We start from the raw sequence: 18,584 nt of genomic DNA on the forward strand, positions 1-18,584 counted from the left end.
TCTGTAAGATAAATGTGCGTTATTAACAGAGATTTTCAGGACTCATTGACTTTGTCCAGTGTAGGGCAGTCCAGTGGTATTAAAGAGCAAGATCATTTTTCATATTGTGAATCATATAGCTGTATAGTATGTATTTACCTGTTGTTATATACCTGTTGTTATTTACCTGTTTCTTCTTGTGGTGAAAATATGTGTTGGCCAAATGATGGGAATATGAAATGTGTATTGTTGTACGATATCTATGAATTTCGATTGCCTTTTGCTGCTTACAGCAAAGGAGCTGTGTACTTTTCCTAATTGAACTAGATTATTAAAGCAACAAAATCGATATTGATTGTGTATTATATATTTGTAAATGCTAATGTTAAACATGTTTTCTTCATATACATGTACCTACATCTCATGTTGTGTACCTGTAGTATAGTAAATATTCCAGTCATTCCCAAACTGAAAATTACATAATAACTGTATGATGTGAGAATCATCCAGCGTAATGTTTATGTAAAAAACTGACATTAATGTTTTTGCAAATTATGCTGTTTTTTATCCTTCACTGTTGCTGCCTGGTGTGTATTTGGCAAAGTTCCCCACATGATGTGTATTGGTGGGTTATGCTGCAGGTTGTTCCACCCTTCAGTTGCAGCTGTAATGCCACATTTCATTCATACCAGACACAGTATGCAATGTTCTGTTTTAAAGTTTGACAGCCTTTGTTTTTTTTCTGACATTGTAGTCTGTGATCCTGTCAGTACAAGGAGTATTGACTTAAAGTGAAGTTTAATTCTTGTGCATTACGTTCTGCTCAAAGTTTGATAAGATACCTTTGTTAATGTTCAGATTAAAGAATTTCAAAAAAATGTCCTTGTTAGATCTTTGCAGATTTTTTGGATGTAACAGAACTTTTAATGCTGTGATCCAGTCAGCAAAAGAACCATTTCAATAAAGCAGATCAAAATGCATCATAGTACTTTATATGCAAGTTTTAACTTGCCCTTGACCTTCTGGAACGTTATGTTAAATGTTATAAAACACACATTGAAGAGTGACTATGCTGCCTCTCGTATGTACCTTTTATAATAATAGTACATGTAGTGTTTTTGGCAAGGGACGACCTTCTGCCGTGCCAACTGCTCGAGTATTCGTCTTGCATAATGCACACAAGTACCTAAGGGTAATTGTGAAATGTGCTGCATGTACATCATACATTTTGACAAATTAAGTTAACAGTGGAATTGTGAGGTGCCTGCAGCGGCAGTTAATGTGACGAAAAATGGATGTGCATATATGTATGGCTGAGCCAAGAAGCATTTCTGACAGGGTATTAATGAGGCTGTTATTTTCCTGATGTATTGTGGAACAGTTGCACAAACAGCAATGTTCAGTGTGAAAGAACACTCTCTCCAAGTCTGCAGGTGGGAAGGCACTAATCAGACACTAATGTTTATGCCACATGGTAAAATTGGACGGCCATTTTTTCTAAATTGCTAAAAAGAAAAAAAATTTCTGTACTTCTGTACAAAATACCTCTTTCAGCCGCATTGTAATACATACCAGCAAAAACATTCTTCATATGTTTTCTGTATATTGTACACCTATTGCTTTTACTGTCCACTTGAATTTATACTTGGAGTTTTTACCCAAGACTCTCTTCGAGTATATTTGATATAATACATATTAAGATACTGTACAGCTATACATGGACATTGTGGGCTTACATTATAAGAGAGCCAAAATCACTGCAAGAGACAGGCTGCAGAAGTCAGGTATATATACATATATATCCATATATATATGTTAAATTACACATTTTTAGCAAGTGTATTTGAAGAAAGGGTCATGGCTCATCACATAAATGCTGACTTCTTTTACCTGTTTTCTTATCAGTCTTGTTAGTCAAATTGTTACACTATGCAGAGATACATTGGAAACATTTTAGATATACTAAAGCATTTTACCACCTGATGCCCTCTAGTTCTGGACTTTACATGAATGAATGAGCAATTTTGAGACAGAGATGTATAAAATTTGTTTTGATGAAAAGGTGATAAGATTGTTTTTCTTGGTTTCATTGCTCTTGGAACAAACCTCCTTAAGTATTTCACTTGTAAGAGAGCACAGAGCGCTGTGAATGGCAGACTGTGTCAGGGTATGTTGATGGTTAGCATTCATGACTTTATTATATTTGACATCACTGGAATGCAGCCAATGGTACCAGGTTCCAAAAGCATCCAGGGCCTTTTGACTCTCAAAATGTGCATGTGTAGACAATCAAAGGTGACTTTTGCTTTTGTGGTTTGACTCATTTGGTGAGGATGTGAATAAATAAGTGTAATACTGATTTCATTTGCCTAGAACATTCCTTGTGTTTCCAACATCATTGAAAACTGTTGATTGGTTCTCTTAATTTGCAAGAATCCATCTTTATTTCATACTGTATATACATTCTTAGATCTTTGGTGGTTGGTATTGAATGTTGTTTTAGGAATTGGCCTGGCAATTATTGACCTGGAACATCCAATTTGGTTGACAAATAATATATGAATGTTTTGACACCTAGATTAAAAAAACTGTCAGCCATTATGGGCAGTTAACCATTTGATTCATAAAATGACTAAATTTTATGAAGAATTCATACACCTAAAGTGTTTTCATGAAACATGCTTAAATTTAACTTCCTGTTGGCTCATCTGTATAAGGCACCTAATAATGCACATGCAACTGTTCACTTAGATCTGTTTGGTTCCCAAAATCTCTTCTAAATGCACTTTGTTTCATTATATGACTGTGTTCACCTTAAAAAGAAGCTGGGCAGTTTTTATACGGGTAGATCACACACAATAACAATAAAACTAAATGCTAAATCAGTCAAAGAAATGAAATACTCATGGCCTTGGATCCCTTCTGGGTATTCAAGTGATCATGACTGTTGGCTTTCCAAAACACTTTGTAACTTTGTGTGTAACATCCATATTCATATGGTGGATCAGTTCCAAATGGAAGTGGCTGATTTAGGCATAATCCATGCGTATGTACAAACAGTATAAATCTTATACACCTGTAAGGCTGACCAGTAGGTTATAGGTTATAGGTGTTATACATTGATGTGACCTGTGCAGTCCTAGACTTAGGGTTTTGTCTTAATTTCCAGACCTTCAAGGAATCTTCATGTGAGCATACACAGGAATTCCACACTTACCAAATCCAGCTGTAACGAGTGTATAACATTTCAGTGACATTTCGTTACTGGAGAGTGTCTGACACTGACTGACTGTGGTCAGTGCAAACCTTTTGTGACTTTTTCTGTTACTACTTAACATCTCTCTCTTACATGTTTCCATTGCAAATATTTGTGACAACTGGTGGACAAGACTCAAAAAAATGTTTAAATATTTGAATATGTTGTTTTAAGTTTCTTACAAAGTTCAAAGTATGGTAATAATTGGTACAAGACATCTTGAAATTAATACTGAATACATGTAATGGATTTTTCTAATTACGTGAGCTTCATCAATTAAGTAGTTGTTGTGATAGTTTTGCTGTGGTAATCAATCATTTCATTAGCAATGAGTTGCATGTAAGTGTAAAAGTCAGTTGAACATGTATGTCATTAATATGTGCACTTTAGGGCCATGTTGAGTTGATTTCTTAAATGTGAGTGATTGCTGATGCAACTTAAGAACATCCTGCACTAATGCACATTTAAATAGAAGATCCTGTCAGCTGTAAATGATTTACAAACCTTTTAGAAGTAAATGAGTGCAACCATAAAATTTCCTTGTCCAGTTGCGCACAAGTTTCCAACTTGGTCAGTATTCACAACTTTATGATAGGGGGTGACAGAAGATGATAATTTGTAAATTTCTATCATTGGTATTGTATAAAGGCAAAGGCCATAATAGCTTGAGAGTTCAACACAGTCATTTTTCTGTAAATGGTAAGATATTTGATTGAATGATTTGAATAAATTAGAATATTTGGAAGTCTTACGATCAGTGTTCCTGGGAATTAAGAAAAGACATTCTTAAAGAAAATTTTCAAGTAGACCATAATAAACATATCTCAGGAATTTTAGTTATAATTGGGTGTAAACAGAAAGAAACCAGACCTGTGAAGTGGCTGGAGAAGAATTTGGGGGAATCAGTCTTCAGGTGTGCAACTATTGTGTTTGGAACTAGTTGGAGTGTTTGTAAGAGCACATTAGTACAAGGCATAGAGATATTAGTACTTCCAGATGACACTGGCAGTGACATTTATCACCAGTATTCTTATCATTTACATCATACCAACTGTAATCAGTTGTCCATCTTCCTGGAAGCTGGCAGCCTGGTACTAATGTGCTTTAATTGCTAGCTTTCGTGCCTTACCACTTTAACCTATCCTGAAGCATTCTGAGAGTGTCAAGAGATAATTTCAAGGTCACATTGAAGAAATTTCAGACAGCTTTGCACATTTGAAATGGGTTGAGGATGATTCTAGAAAAGCTAATGGTAATGTAGTGATGGCAGCAGTCATGAAAGAGTTCTATGGTGGCTAAAAGTCATCCAAGATAGAATTAAATCCAATACAAATACATGTATTTACATGTATATGACACTAATGTTTTGATGCAATGGAAACTAGGAAAGAAGAGGCTATGTGAGTAAAATGATCCAGTTCCTAACATATATATCTATTTTGGTGAAAACATCAACAAAAGGGCCGAGAGTTTGGCCAAGGAACAAGTATACCTATCTCAGCTCAAGACGCCAACCTATCACCAAAGCCATTTTTCAAACTGAAGATGTAATAAAGTGCAATAGGATGTTAATTTCCTAAAAAAAAGTACTGGTACCAACTGACTGGTCTGGTCCAAATTATGAATGTCTAATCTATCGCAGACCATTGCAACTGATGGTAATCTGGTGTTTTGCTCATTTTTAGCCCATGTGACAGTGGCAACCATGTTGAAATTTATGTCAGAACGGTTTCAACTTCTCTGCCATTTTCCATCAGTATTACTTACTGAAAATTTTGTCTCCCCAGACATAACAAGGTTAAAGTCTTGTGAAATTCCTGTGGGAGATAAGATTGATGTTTGTTCATATGATTATTCTGAGTGCCCCTTGCTGCTACTCACCCGAAATTACCAGATTGAGAAAGAGGCTTCGCAATTTACACCTGTCGACTTGTCTGCCCTTTCTTGTCATCATCATTCAAACTGTTAGTGAGACGCAAGCACTGAAACATTGTAGGCTTTTCACATTGCCTTCTCATGGGCTAAATATAAAAGCATAGGTTTTTTTGTTCTTGTTTGCCAATCTCTGTTGAGCGGTATTTTTTTTTTGTGTGATTGTTTGACATTGTAAACAGCCTTAATATGCCACTCGTTCTTGCCCTCTTGGCATTGTCAAGACAGAACATGGATTCAGACAGGCTCAAGCATGCTTCATTCATGCTTGGTTTACTTCATGTGTGAAAGCAGTTTGACAGATTATATCATTGCCTTGACTAATTGTAGCAGCTGGATTTTACATGTGTAGGAATTGATTTTTTCATTTTTTGATTTGTTGTTTTACGACTTACTTAACAATATCTCGGTCATATGACGATGGCCAGTGTGGTATGGCGGGTGGAAACCAAGCAATGCCTGGAGGAAACCCACACCCCTTGGCAAGCTATACTGGCAGGCTTTCTCACGTAAGGCCAGAGTCAAGCTGGCAGGAGCTGGAATCGAAACCTTGACCTCATTGGTCACAGGCTACTGTGATCGTCAGGCCTTAGGCCACTCGGCCACTGCAGGCCCCTTGTAGGAATTAAACAAAATGTGTGAATTTATGCTGTTCTTTTATTTAAGTACCAAAGTCTTAAAGTTACATCTATTCATTTTTTTCATAATTACATGTATATAAGAAATTTAAACACAAAGAATGTTATGTTTTAACGTCATTTGTTTTCCCACAGTGAGTAGTATTACTGATGGATTTAACATGTGTAGGAACAAAATTCTGTGTACATGTGTGGGTTTGTACTGTATATCTGTTAAAGTACCCAAGTCTTGAAGTTTCATGTATTCATTTTTTATTAGTTATATGACGAATTTAACATGGAGAATACTTTATATTAATGTTATACTTGTTTAACCACATTGAGTTACATTACACGAGTCTTACTTTGGTGTAAGTAAAGTAAGCCATGACAGTTTTGGCTCAAAATACCATGGTAGTGGAATACCATATGTAAGTGGTTAAGTGTTAACATTTCTGTTAGAAGCAAGAAAGGAGTTAGGAAAAAGTGATAAACTACATGTATATAAAAACACATACAGCCTGTGGTTTGGGGATTTCGCTAACCTATCTGCATTCCCTTCACTGTTTTCAAGTAGTTAGCTTAACTGCAATTCCCACACTGTAGGCAGCTAAGGCATCCTGTATTTGCACGTGTGTTTGTTTGAAAACTATGTTCTGAGCTGCATAACTTAAGTAAAATCTAGGGAGAAGACTTTTTGATATAGGCTTCATACATATTTCCAAGAAGAAACTTCTATAATTCTAACCGATGGAGGAAGGCTTTTCAGACTTCTTGTTGGCATACCTTTCTGAAATGAAATAGGCACTTGTGGCAAACCTTCTTTAACTATGCGAGAAAGCCAATTTACTCAAAGGTTTGGTCTAGAGCATAAAAAATACACTGGTTCATCACTATCCCCTGCGTTCAGAATGAAGAGTGAGCTACCGGTACAGTACCTACGGCTGAGTTGTTTAGAAGGTTGATTCTTTTTTTTTTTTTTTTTTTTTGATTGGTGTTTTACGCCGTACTCAAGAATATTTCACTTATACGACGGCGGCCAGCATTATGGTGGGTGGAAACCGGGCACAGCTCGGGGGAAACCCACGACCATCTGCAGGTTGCTGACAGACCTTCCCACTTGCGGCCGGAGAGGAAGCCAGCATGAGCTGGACTTGAACTCACAGCGACCACATTGGTGAGAGGCTCCTGGGTCATTACGCTGCGCTAGCACGCTAACCGACTGAGCCACGGAGGCCCCTAGAAGGTTGATTCAATTGACTTGGCCACATCTGAGGTTTCCGAACACTAATAGCTAGTAGATGACTTACTAAATATGTACCATACAGTACATGTACCTTTGGTCAGAGGTGTGTGATGGATGGGGTATTGGTCACGCGCAGGTTTCAGAACTTGTGCAGATACTTAATTAACATGACAAACTTAACATGACTGCGATATTGGAGTCTGTCTGTCACAGGCTGCCCTTGAGATCAAGACATTGTGAACAGTTAACAACTATAATCATGCTCGTTCACAGGCAGCTGTCGGCCAAGTTGCATTTTCTATTCATCACAACTTAGGTTTAGGACGATAACGTATACTGAGAATGACAAAATTTGTCACCTAACATCACAGTGGCAGGTGACCTGTTGGCAACTGATCTTTGTTAGACAGTTAAACTTTACTGAAATAAATATTTCTGTTTTGTTTTTTGGGGGCCGAGGGGGCATGTGTTAATGACATATATGTTAGACTCCTTCATTTACTCACAAAGGTAGTCCGCTTCGGGACCGGTAGATCCAGGATCAATCCTTGATCGAGTCACACCGAAGACTTTAAAAGAGGAAGTTGTAACTTTGTCGCTTGGCGTTCAGCATGAAGGGGATAGTGCAACGACTGGTTGACCCATATCAGTATAATGGCTCGGGCGGGGCGGCTTACTTGCCTTCGGTGAGTCGTCTCAGTGAAGCAGCACTAGATAAAAGAGCGGTGAAAATCCGTCCTGCAACAAGGAGGCACATTACACGTACATGCACCCTAAGGATTCCTTCGTCGTCATATGACTGAAAAATTGTTGAGTACGATGTTAAACCCCAAGCATGCACTCACTCACTCACAAAGGTAAAGTTTGGCTTTTGCCAGAGATAATTATTCCTTGATCAAGGAGGTCACATGATTTTTCCTAATTCTGACAGTTTGAGTTTAGAAAGGCGGTTTAAGGTTTCTTGGAATATGGGATGATAGTCTACTGGAAAAATTGTAACTTTCAGCACCAGAAATAATATTTTGTGACATTTATTTCCCTCTAAAAATGTACTTTTGTGGGTGAAATTTATGGTCATTTAAGGTATATCCACCAAAAAAAAAACGTGCAGCTTGTTTTATTTTTATTCCAGTTTTATTTTTTAGTGTTGGATAAAAACACAGAATAAAATTGGTGTGACCTCAAGTGTGCGTGCATGTTTCAGTAATGTCAAGTGTGCATGCATGTTTCAGTAACATCAAGTGTGCATGTATTTTTCAGTGACCTCAAGTGTGCATGCAGTTTTCAGTAACCTCAAGTTTGCATACATGTCTTAGTAACCTCAAGTGTGCATGCATGTTTCAGTAACCTCAAGTGTGCATGCATGTTTCAGTAACCTCAAGTGTGCATGCATTTTTCAGTGACCTCAAGTGTGCATGCATGTTTCAGTAATGTTAAGTGTGCATGCATGTTTCAGTAATGTCAAGTGTGCATGCATTTTTCAGTAACCTCAAGTGTGCATGCATGTCTCAGTAACCTCAAGTGTGCATGCGTGTCTCAGTAACCTCAAGTGTGCATGCATGTCTCAGTAACCTCAAGTGTGCATGCATGTTTCAGTAACCTCAAGTGCGCATGCATGTTTCAGTAAAGGTGTCATGTTGTGAGAATGTAAAGATTGAAACCCTGTTGTGCCTTTCTGATCTTTCTGTAAATGATCAGATTTAATAAACAAGATATTTTTCTAATTCCCCAAGAAAATACTACCAACCCACAAAGTTTGCTGCGGCTGCTAAATAATCTCAGCTGTGAACTCACTAAGTAAAAGTCAAAATGGTAATCTATCAATAACAAACAGAAGAGGTCTAACTTTCCCTTGAGGTTATTTGATAAGCATATAGGCTTCACTGTAAATATTCAGGGTCTTAAAGTCAACTCTTCAAAGCTCATGAAACCAGATGGTCAGCAAATTCAGTGCTTAGTGTTTGAGCTGTAGGCCAGTTTGAGAAGTTTGTTTATTTTGAAAGCATTGGTCAAGTCCCCAATGGACTGTAAAGAAAGTGATATGAAATAGACTTGCAGCTGTCTGGGTTAACAGTTTGTGTTTGTTTCACACAGCCTTAATTCCCGTGTGGGATATGTTAACTGTGTGGTCAAAATGTCTATAGCACAACTATGGTTATGAAAAGTCACTCTTTCTGAGTCCTTATTGATATGATAGTTTATGGATGAATGGTCTATGAAACACAGGTTTTTCTTTGTGTTAGAATACAAACATGAGCAGTGTGCGAATAAAAATCATCACATTGTAAATAGTTATGCATACAAAACCTGCTTAAGGTGCCTTATTTTTTCCCGTATTTATATAGAGTTATTAAAATTGTCGGTGTGATATGTACTTTTTGTGTCGTCTAGGTGAAAGCATGAATGGAGAAAAGGTACCAAGCAAGCTGTAGATCTTTAGGGGTCATGAAGAAAGTAGTTTAGTGAAATTAAGAAGGTAAAAGGTCCATATGCATGTTAACAAGTTTTCTGTTACAGGAAAACGCATATGTACATGCTCATGTCACATATGATTGAAGCATGGAAATTGGAAATTTCATTTACCAAAATTTACTCTTTTCATTTGGGTAGCCTTTGAACCCTGTATTTAGTGTAATTACAGCTCCTTAAAGGATTTATTTGTTGCTATGAAAATCTTTGCCTATAATCAGTGTAGATGATAACTTTCAGCGTTGAAATGCAAATAAATTGTGTAGAGCATACATCACCTAGTTTAATTCACCTATATACTGGTAACAAAAGGCCACTGTTAAGCTCTTTTGGTTGGTCAGTCAAATTATTTGATTTTTTTTTTAATATGGACCATTTCCAATTGGCCTTCTGGAATGAAAAGCAGAGTGACTTCTTGCGCATGAACTGCACTATGAATTTGTCCTTGTTTTCATGAAAGAAAAGTGCAAAATATTATGAATGATTTTTTATTCACTTAAGAAATTTGATTCACTTCACATGACGTTGTACAGTTTTGCTGAGGTTCAGATTCATTTTCAGATTTTGTTATCCATTTACTACTAGAATATTGTCTCCTTTCTGATTTTAAGTAGATTAAATAGGTACAACATTGTTATATACAAATAATTACAGATTGTACCCAACTTCAGTGATAAGCCATACATGGGATACATGGTCTGTAAGCAACCTGCGGATGGTCATGGCTTTTCACCAGACTCTGCCCGGTTTCTTCCCACCTTAATGCCGGTTACCGTTGCGTAAGTGAAATATTCTTGAGTACGGTTTAAAACACCAGTGAGATAAATCAGATCAATGATAAAGTGACTTGCATGCTTTACATGTGCTGCAGCATAGGCCATACACATATACAAACATGTAATTCATCAAGATAAACTCAATTATCTTGAGCAGCACAAAATAGTTGACTTTAGCAAAGCCCAAGTGTTCCTCTTTAGTCAACCAACATATCAACCATCCATCTCTATGAGCTAAATGTCCCCAGGCACAAGACACCATGTAGACATTTTTATCTGGGCTGTCACCACTGATAAAGCCTTGTGAACTTTTGCTGCCTCAAATTTACCATTTAAGTTTCCAACAGCTCTTATAGCCCCATGGTGTGGTTTTGGTGTGGCACTTAAGGGTCTGATTTAATAATATACAGCCTTGCTGTTTTTGGACATAAATGTCAGAAAAGCCTGGAATGTCTAGTCTCTCTAGCAACCATAATTTTTCAACTTTGCCTAACCCCTGATGTATCCCTACAACTGCTAGGCCTCATAAAACATGTGGTTTTTGTTATAAATTGTGTCTCCAACTTTTTCAACAATGTTGAAAGCAGTAATAAACAGTTGTCTGCTTTCAAAATTTAGGAGGAAGCTGACATGTTAAGAACTATGTAAAAATATTACAAGATAATGTTTACTTTGTCCTATAAACATTAAATTTGTGTGAGAATTTTGGCTTGATGTAATAAAACTATCTAAAGTATTGTTAAAACCAACAGTGTCTTACTTTTGTTACAGTTGTTAGTGACATCTTTCTGAAATAAACTGTTTAGGGGAATGCAATCAGCTAAAATCAAAAATGTTGTTATTATTTGTTATACTTTTTAAAAGAATGTTGAATTTAATGCACCTGTATATACTCTGATATGGTGAGGAATGAATTGGATGTTTAAGTTTCAGAAAGGTTGATTAATGTTAATATAGTGTTACATTGATAAAATGCTATGCATAAGGGTATAATATACAGTGTTGTAAATTATATCATTTTGGTAAATTGATGTAATGTGTGATATCTATGTATGTCAGCCCTTGTAAAACATGGCTTTGTGACAAGAGGCTATTAGACCCACTTGACTCCTAGTGTTGTCATGACTACACATGTATGACAGTCAAACCGCCAGCATGTGTTGTGTTTTGTCAGAAGTTAGCTGCCCAAAGCATGAGGGGTTTATTTGGCTTTTTGGTCAGGTCAGCTGTTGTCAACATCAGAGGTTTTCTCTTACAGTGTCATTTGGACATACCATTTTGTTTTGCAGCTATGACTTAAGAAAATGGGTAACAAAATGTATATTTTCTTATGTACAGCTGATTGACCTTGTCATAGGTCTGTCACCCATGCTTCCACAAAAATGGCAGAAATTAATTTAAGTATGTCCGTCTTTCTGTCCTTGGTTTCTATGTAATAAATGCTTCAAATACTGTCCAATTTAGATGCAATTTTGTATTTAGTTTCATTTTATGGCCCCTCTGATCAAGTTTGAAAACCAGCTGGATGGAGCCGCCCTACAAAATTTTTGCATGTTTAATGATTGCCTTGATTGTAATTGGTGGTGGTTCCCTGTTTAATAATGACTTCGGATAGATTGTCCAATTTGGATACCGTTTTTTTTTACGCACTCATGTTGGGGCCCCTCAGATCAAGTTCATAAACTGGCCTTATCCATGCAAAAGTTTTTTGCATACTAGTATTTACCATGGAATTATAAATTCATGAATTATCTTGTAAAGCTATATATTTGTAATAGCGAGGTCTAGCTGTTAAACTTATATTTCGTCCTTAAAAGTGAAGGTTGTGATTTGTCTGTCAGCTGGACTACACTGCACATGTATGTGGTTGGACATATATTTATATGTATGTGGTTTGGACAGATATCTACATGTATGTGGTTTGGACAGGTATCTACATGTATGTGGTTTGGACATATATCTACATGTATGTGGTTTGGACATATATCTACATGTATGTGGTTTGGACATATATCTACATGTATGTGGTTTGGACATATATCTACATGTATGTGGTTTGGACATATATCTACATGTATGTGGTTTGGACATATATCTACATGTATACCCAGATTAATAGTATTTCTGGTGGTTTGTGTTATGTCAACTTTGCTTGTTATGTGTTGTTGAAAGGACACAAAATTTCCGAGTCTGTCTCGAATCATAAATGAAGACAGTGACAAAATTGATATGTATATCATGGTAAATGACATAAAATTTCAATCATAACTTTAGTTGAACATTTTGCCTGAGTTTGAGAGTTATATTGGCCTTAGCTAAGTATTTTGACAATTGCTTGGAAGGTAAATGATATCCTACCGGATCCAGCACCTAATGTAATATTTGATGACATTTATTTTGCCTCTAAAAATGTGCCTTATGAGCAAATTACTTTTGGGTCATTCACCGTTCATGCCTGCATACATATATGTACTCTTCTGCACAATTTTACTTAGCTCTGATGCACACCATGACCAAAGTCAGGTAATAAATATTGCAGAAAGAACATGTTTTTAGGAAATTGGAACTAGACAGTATTATAAGAAATTTATAATACCAGTAATATGAATTTCAACTCCTGAAAGTACTGCTTTGTAAATTGACCATATGTTGTTCTTGATCAGGTACTAAAGTGAAAGTTCATGTGTCTACTTGAAAGTTCAAACCACAGGCAAAACGCGCAAGAACTTGGTACACTAATATTGTTTTTGTCGAACAGTTGTGTTGAACTACGCCCTGGACATCTGTGACAGTCATCGCATGTATCATTTTATGAAAAGGGGCACCAAAAATTGCTGACGCAAGGCTCTTTGATATAAGCTCTGTTTACCATATGATGTTGACTGGACAGAAAAAAAACAACTTTTTTTATCTTTTTAAAGCAGCCTATGTTCTCTGGCGAAAGGGCTAAAATATACACTTTTACTTCCGTTGCATTATAGAGGTGGAAATGGGACAGACATTAAAAATGTTGCTGTTTTGCACCAACTGTATTATGTTCCTTGTCCCTTGTACCCATACATTTGCGCACAGCATGTTTTCCATCTCACTGTGACACATTATAACTGGGGATATATGTCTGACTGTAAGCTGTAAGCTGCATGCTGAGGAAGTACATTGTGGTTATCTTTAAACTTCATCTACAGTCTAACTAATGCTGAATGTTTGCACATTTAGGTTTAATAATACACTCAAGCCATTTGCTTCATACATGTATTATAACCAGTGAAAAGTGTCTCACCATTACCTTGATACTGGCTTGATGTCAGTCAACAAGTCATATCACAACATATGTAACTGGCTTCTGGATGACATCTAAAGGATCTAGTTTGATGTACATACTTATATAAGAATGATGTATGGACTACTGTTATATGGAGATCCAGATTTCAAGTGAACGTTATTGTTCCAGTGTATAAATGTCTTAATTATGTTTATTATACAATTGATGTTTCTGCTTTAGATTTCTTTGAAACCTTGTATAATTTACATTTGCTAAATCTGTTGCTTGGGCATTATGCATGTGATGACAGACTCAGGTGAGATTTGAACCATCTATCTTAAACCAAAAACTTGCCCCAGAACATAGCTTTTGAGAAATGGAAAAGGAAAGTTATTATCTATATAGGCTGTAGATAACCTTTATACTCAAAGTTAATGTCTATTTACATTTTCACAGATGTGTCTAGTAATGATCACACTGACATTACTATAGGTAAAGTAATATGTTCTACAAATTTGAAGATATTTTAATGGTTAAAATTTTAAAGCCACTCAGCGAAACTGTTATGTGTGTTCCAGGTGGCAATGAACTGAACAATCAGCCTTTCCACTTGAACTGGGCTTGGATTTCATTGGACGATGAAAGTTTTATGACCAATGAGACGGCAGATAAACTGGAGGTGACCTTACACAGAAGAGGTTATCTTGGAGAGACTTGTTTTGTCAGTGAGTACATTTATATTTATCTGAAGAATTAAAACTAGACAAACTACATACTGAGCTGGTGTGTAAGACTCTTAATTTCTTTAAAAAAGTAGTGTTTGAGGTAAAAAGAGGGCTTCATTGATCCTTAAACGTATCTATTTCACACAGAATTTTAATTTGTGGGGTCTATGTGGCTTCGATGGTTAGCATGCCAGCACGGTGCAATGACCCAGGAGCCTACCACCAATGTGATAGCTTTGAGTTCAAGTCCAGCTCATGCTCTCTTTGGCGGTGCGTGGGAAGGCCTGCCAGCAACCTGCAGATATTTGTGGATTTCCTCTGGGCTCTCCCTGGTTTTCTTCCCACCATGATGGTGGAAATTGTCGTATAAGTGAAATATTGAGTATGGCTTAAAATACCAATCAAATAAATATATAAATTTCTAATTTGTTTAAACAAAGTTGTTGAAGTGGTAACTGTGTCTTATGTTTCAACCTCATTTCTTTGTGAGACAGTGTTTTCAAGGAGAGCCACTGTATTTTATGCATCCTGATGATACGATAAATGATCTCAAATCTCACCCATCCTGAGAATTCTGTTGATTGTAGAAAGGTGTTTTGCGGGTTTTTTTTTTTTTTTTGTTAGGATGATATTCTTCTGAAATGTACATGTATACTTCAGCTATGACATTATGTGACTCAAAAACAGCATTTTTTTGGATGATATTCTAGGTCGTATGTGAGGAATAACATTTTTACAATGTGAAATTTGAAATACAACAATATGAAAATTTCAGCAACTTTCATTTTTTGTGGGAGGAATTTTTCCTTCATCAAATGTGAACAGGGTTTTCAGTCATTTTGAACCGGTGTACAAGAATTCATTACTTTGCAACTGGAAACAGTGCATGTGCATTGTACATGATCTATTTTAGTTCAGCTGTAGAAGCAGAAAAGATTCAGCCTTGTGTTAACTCACTCTCCAGGTAAACTTGTGATAGGTAGTGGTTATTTTGTGGCCATTCAGTTTGGCAGTTCTCATGTTGCCCAGAGGCGTTAACATTGTGCATAATACAGTATACAGTCTCTGCCACACATAGGCCATTGCTAGTGTTTTAATCTGTTCCTTAACTGTGCTTGAGTTGTCTTAGAAACCAGACATAAACTGTGTCCTAAACCCATCTCAGCACTTGTTAATGTCCTAAAGCTACAGTGTATGTAGATGAAATATGATGCATTTCTGTGTTATTACCCTTATGTTTGTTGTTTGTAGCTGTGATTGTTGAAAACGACACTGCCAGAGTTGGAGAAGATGTTAGTTCCCGCTATGCTCACCAGGTACAATTCAACCCAGGTATGTTAAACAGACACATACTGTAGCCTTTCACAGACAAGGATATGAGTTCAAACCCAGTTGCGATCTGTAACTTCTCATATTTCATGTACATGCTGCATTTAAAATATCAATGTCGGGATAAAGTGCATCACTGTTGGTAACTTAGAGTAGTAAGACGTTAGGCACATGTCCCCCCCAAAATGTTAATCATTTATATTTTAAAATTTTTGCTGAACCATGGAGAACATTTAAAATTCATTTAAGATAAAATGCAGTTTTTTTTGCTGTCCACATGTGTTAAGTGCTGTGACATCTCATCACATTTTTTGTAAGATTTTGTCTTGTTTGTCCAATGAAGATTTTGAAAATAATTGCTTTAAATTATGATTTTTTTTTTAAATAAATTTTAATGGATTTTTAGGTGCTCAAAATAGGGGATAACCCTTCGGAAATTATGATCTCAAAAAGCCACCTTTTTTAAAGTTGTTTTTGGTTCCCATTTTTGTTACAAAAACATTGTACAAATTTAATTTATTTGACCCTTCTTGCACTTATGCACACTTATGAATGTGCCAGTGTGATTTGTGTAAAGCTAGTCATAACTCCAGTCAAGACATCATATCCAATCATTATCATCCAGAACAAAAGCTACTGAAGCAGGACACATGTGTAAAAGATCTGCATAAAGACGTCCTGAAGTTCTGTTTACCTGTAAGAGAGTGCCGTGGAGACTGCCTTGCAATAGTTGCCTAAACGCTGCACAGCAGGTTGCCAGAGCTTGAGTTTTGTTGATTACACTCTGGGAGTATTATAGCTAGAGTGAAGAGGGCCAAAAAACCTTCCCACAGCCAGACAGGCTCTTAAGAAAGAGAGCAGATGCTTCCTTGTGATGAGATATATGTACTCGCTGGCCGGCCTAGGTGTGTGTATTATGTGCAGGTTACATGGGAACTTTAGAGGCACGCCTCATCTGCTTTAGAAGGGATAAGGGGGTGGGGGATAGGGGTAGCAGAGGAGGCTGGTAAAGAGGGAGAGGATGGGCTATTATGGTTACCTCATTTCACAGCTAAAAGGTAACAGGATCCTCAGCCATGACATGAAGGATTGCTCAGCTTCTGTCTCCTTGTGGCCAACTACTGCCCTGAAGACATCGTATTAGTAAGCCTAGTGTGTTTACAGCTCAGCAGGACCTGCGAAGCTATAGGCTCTAGCAGTACCCACCTTCCTCTCACTCCATGCCAGTCTGCACAGGTGATGAGGAAGATGACGCCATAAACTTACCAATAATTCTACTGAAGCCTGAAGATCAAATAACAACACTGAGTCTTGTGCCTTGTTTTAAATATAGGTCTGCTCCAGAAAGAATAAAAAAGAACTAACGACAAATCTTTTGGTAGAGTATTTATCAGTGGGTTCCACGTTCTTTCTGTTGGCACTAATTCAGTCAAGTAAGATAACAGTGATTATGTGGCCAAGGTAACAGGAAATGTACGTTTAGCAGGTTGCTATGGATACAGGTTATCTGGCACACACAGAGGCTGTGATGAGGATGGGATAAGAGGAGTGCTAATTATCTGTTACCTGACAGAGATGTAGTTTATTGCTGACATACACATAGGTAAAAAAGTAGACATATGGCTTCAAGATGGCAGCGATTTGTTTACACACAAAATAGGTGTTTTGTGATGCATTGGAAATTCCCAGCGAAAGTCAGACAGAAAACTGTCATAATAGCCTCGTGAAACTGAGAATCTGCAAATACAAATTCCAGTTAACTAATTAAGTCAGCCTTCAGCAGTGTGTTTCATTTGGAATCCTTATCAGTTGTTGATTTTTTGGACAAAACACAGAATTTACAGTTTATGTTTCCAAAACATAAATTTGGATTCTTGTGATGATATATGGGATTGAAATATGTTTAATAAATTGGTGTGTGGAACATTTTAGGGTTCGCGTGGCAATTCATAAATACATACATGTACACGTATGTAGGTTATAGGCAGTGCTGCTTACGTGTGGCAGGTAGCCATCGCCATCTGGTAACCTAAGACTAGATGCTATATATCAGTCTGAAATATTTGTTTATTTATAATCACTGCATATTTTTAAAACCTTAATGGAGACCTTTTCAGTATGCAGTGGCGGCCACTTTTATGGGTGAAGTTTCTCAAGAAAACCAGCGACTTTTGGCAAGTTATTGGCAAACATTCCCACATGTGATACGTGTACATCACAATAGTTCATCACCATCATTTACTTACTGCCATCAAAATGACCAGTAAATAATAAAAGCAGAGGAATCTAAAGAGTTTCTGTCAGAGAATGGGATTGATTGAATGTTCCCTGTGACTTAGCAAAAGCCTGCACCTTAAATAAATTTTAAGGGAAAGACATTCTGGTATGAAGTTTGCAGCGTCTGTATGATGTTCAGGGTTTCTGATTTTGGTTTTACTTCTAATTTCTTTGCTCCAGTTTAAGTTTGTTTCCTTACTGAGAGATCTAAATATATATATAGTACTTAAGACAGCCTTTATGCTCATCATTTATGTGAATGCATGGTGACTGGTAGGGCGTCTTTCTGGCTGTTGTGTAACACTTTGTGTCTTTTTTTTGCGTGTGTACACTCTGGCTGGGTGGGATGTCTCGCGTAGTATCCTAGTAGCTGGGCGGGGCATAATGCTTAGTGTCCTTTTCCTGACATGTGTACACTCTGGCTGGGAGGGGTGTCTTGCGTAGTATCCTAGTGACTGGGCTGGGCATAATGCTTAGTGTCCTTTTCCTGACATGTGTACACTCTGGCTGGGAGGGGTTTCTCGCGTAGTATCCTAGTGACTGGGCTCGGCATAATGCTTAGTGTCCTTTTCCTGACATGTGTACACTCCGGCTGGGAGGGGTGTCTCGCGTAGTATCCTATTGACTGGGCTCGGCATAATGCTTAGTGTCCTTTTCCTGACGTGTGTACACTCCGGCTGGGAGGGGTGTCTCGCGTAGTATCCTATTGACTGGGC

The 18,584-nt window shown here is 37.2% G+C and overlaps 1 protein-coding gene across 1 annotated transcript in view; it reads left to right on the forward strand.

The window, feature by feature from the left end:
• LOC135472583 (FRAS1-related extracellular matrix protein 2-like) overlaps positions 1–18,584 on the forward strand; it is a 63,350-nt gene that overhangs the window by 21,551 nt on the left and 23,215 nt on the right. The window contains 2 exon segments of the mRNA XM_064752142.1: positions 14,116–14,262; positions 15,514–15,594. Of these exon segments, the coding sequence (XP_064608212.1) occupies positions 14,116–14,262; positions 15,514–15,594 (228 nt within the window).

The sequence above is a fragment of the Liolophura sinensis genome, chromosome 8, assembly GCF_032854445.1.
Source record: "Liolophura sinensis isolate JHLJ2023 chromosome 8, CUHK_Ljap_v2, whole genome shotgun sequence".
In the NCBI taxonomy this organism is placed as follows: domain Eukaryota; kingdom Metazoa; phylum Mollusca; class Polyplacophora; order Chitonida; family Chitonidae; genus Liolophura; species Liolophura sinensis.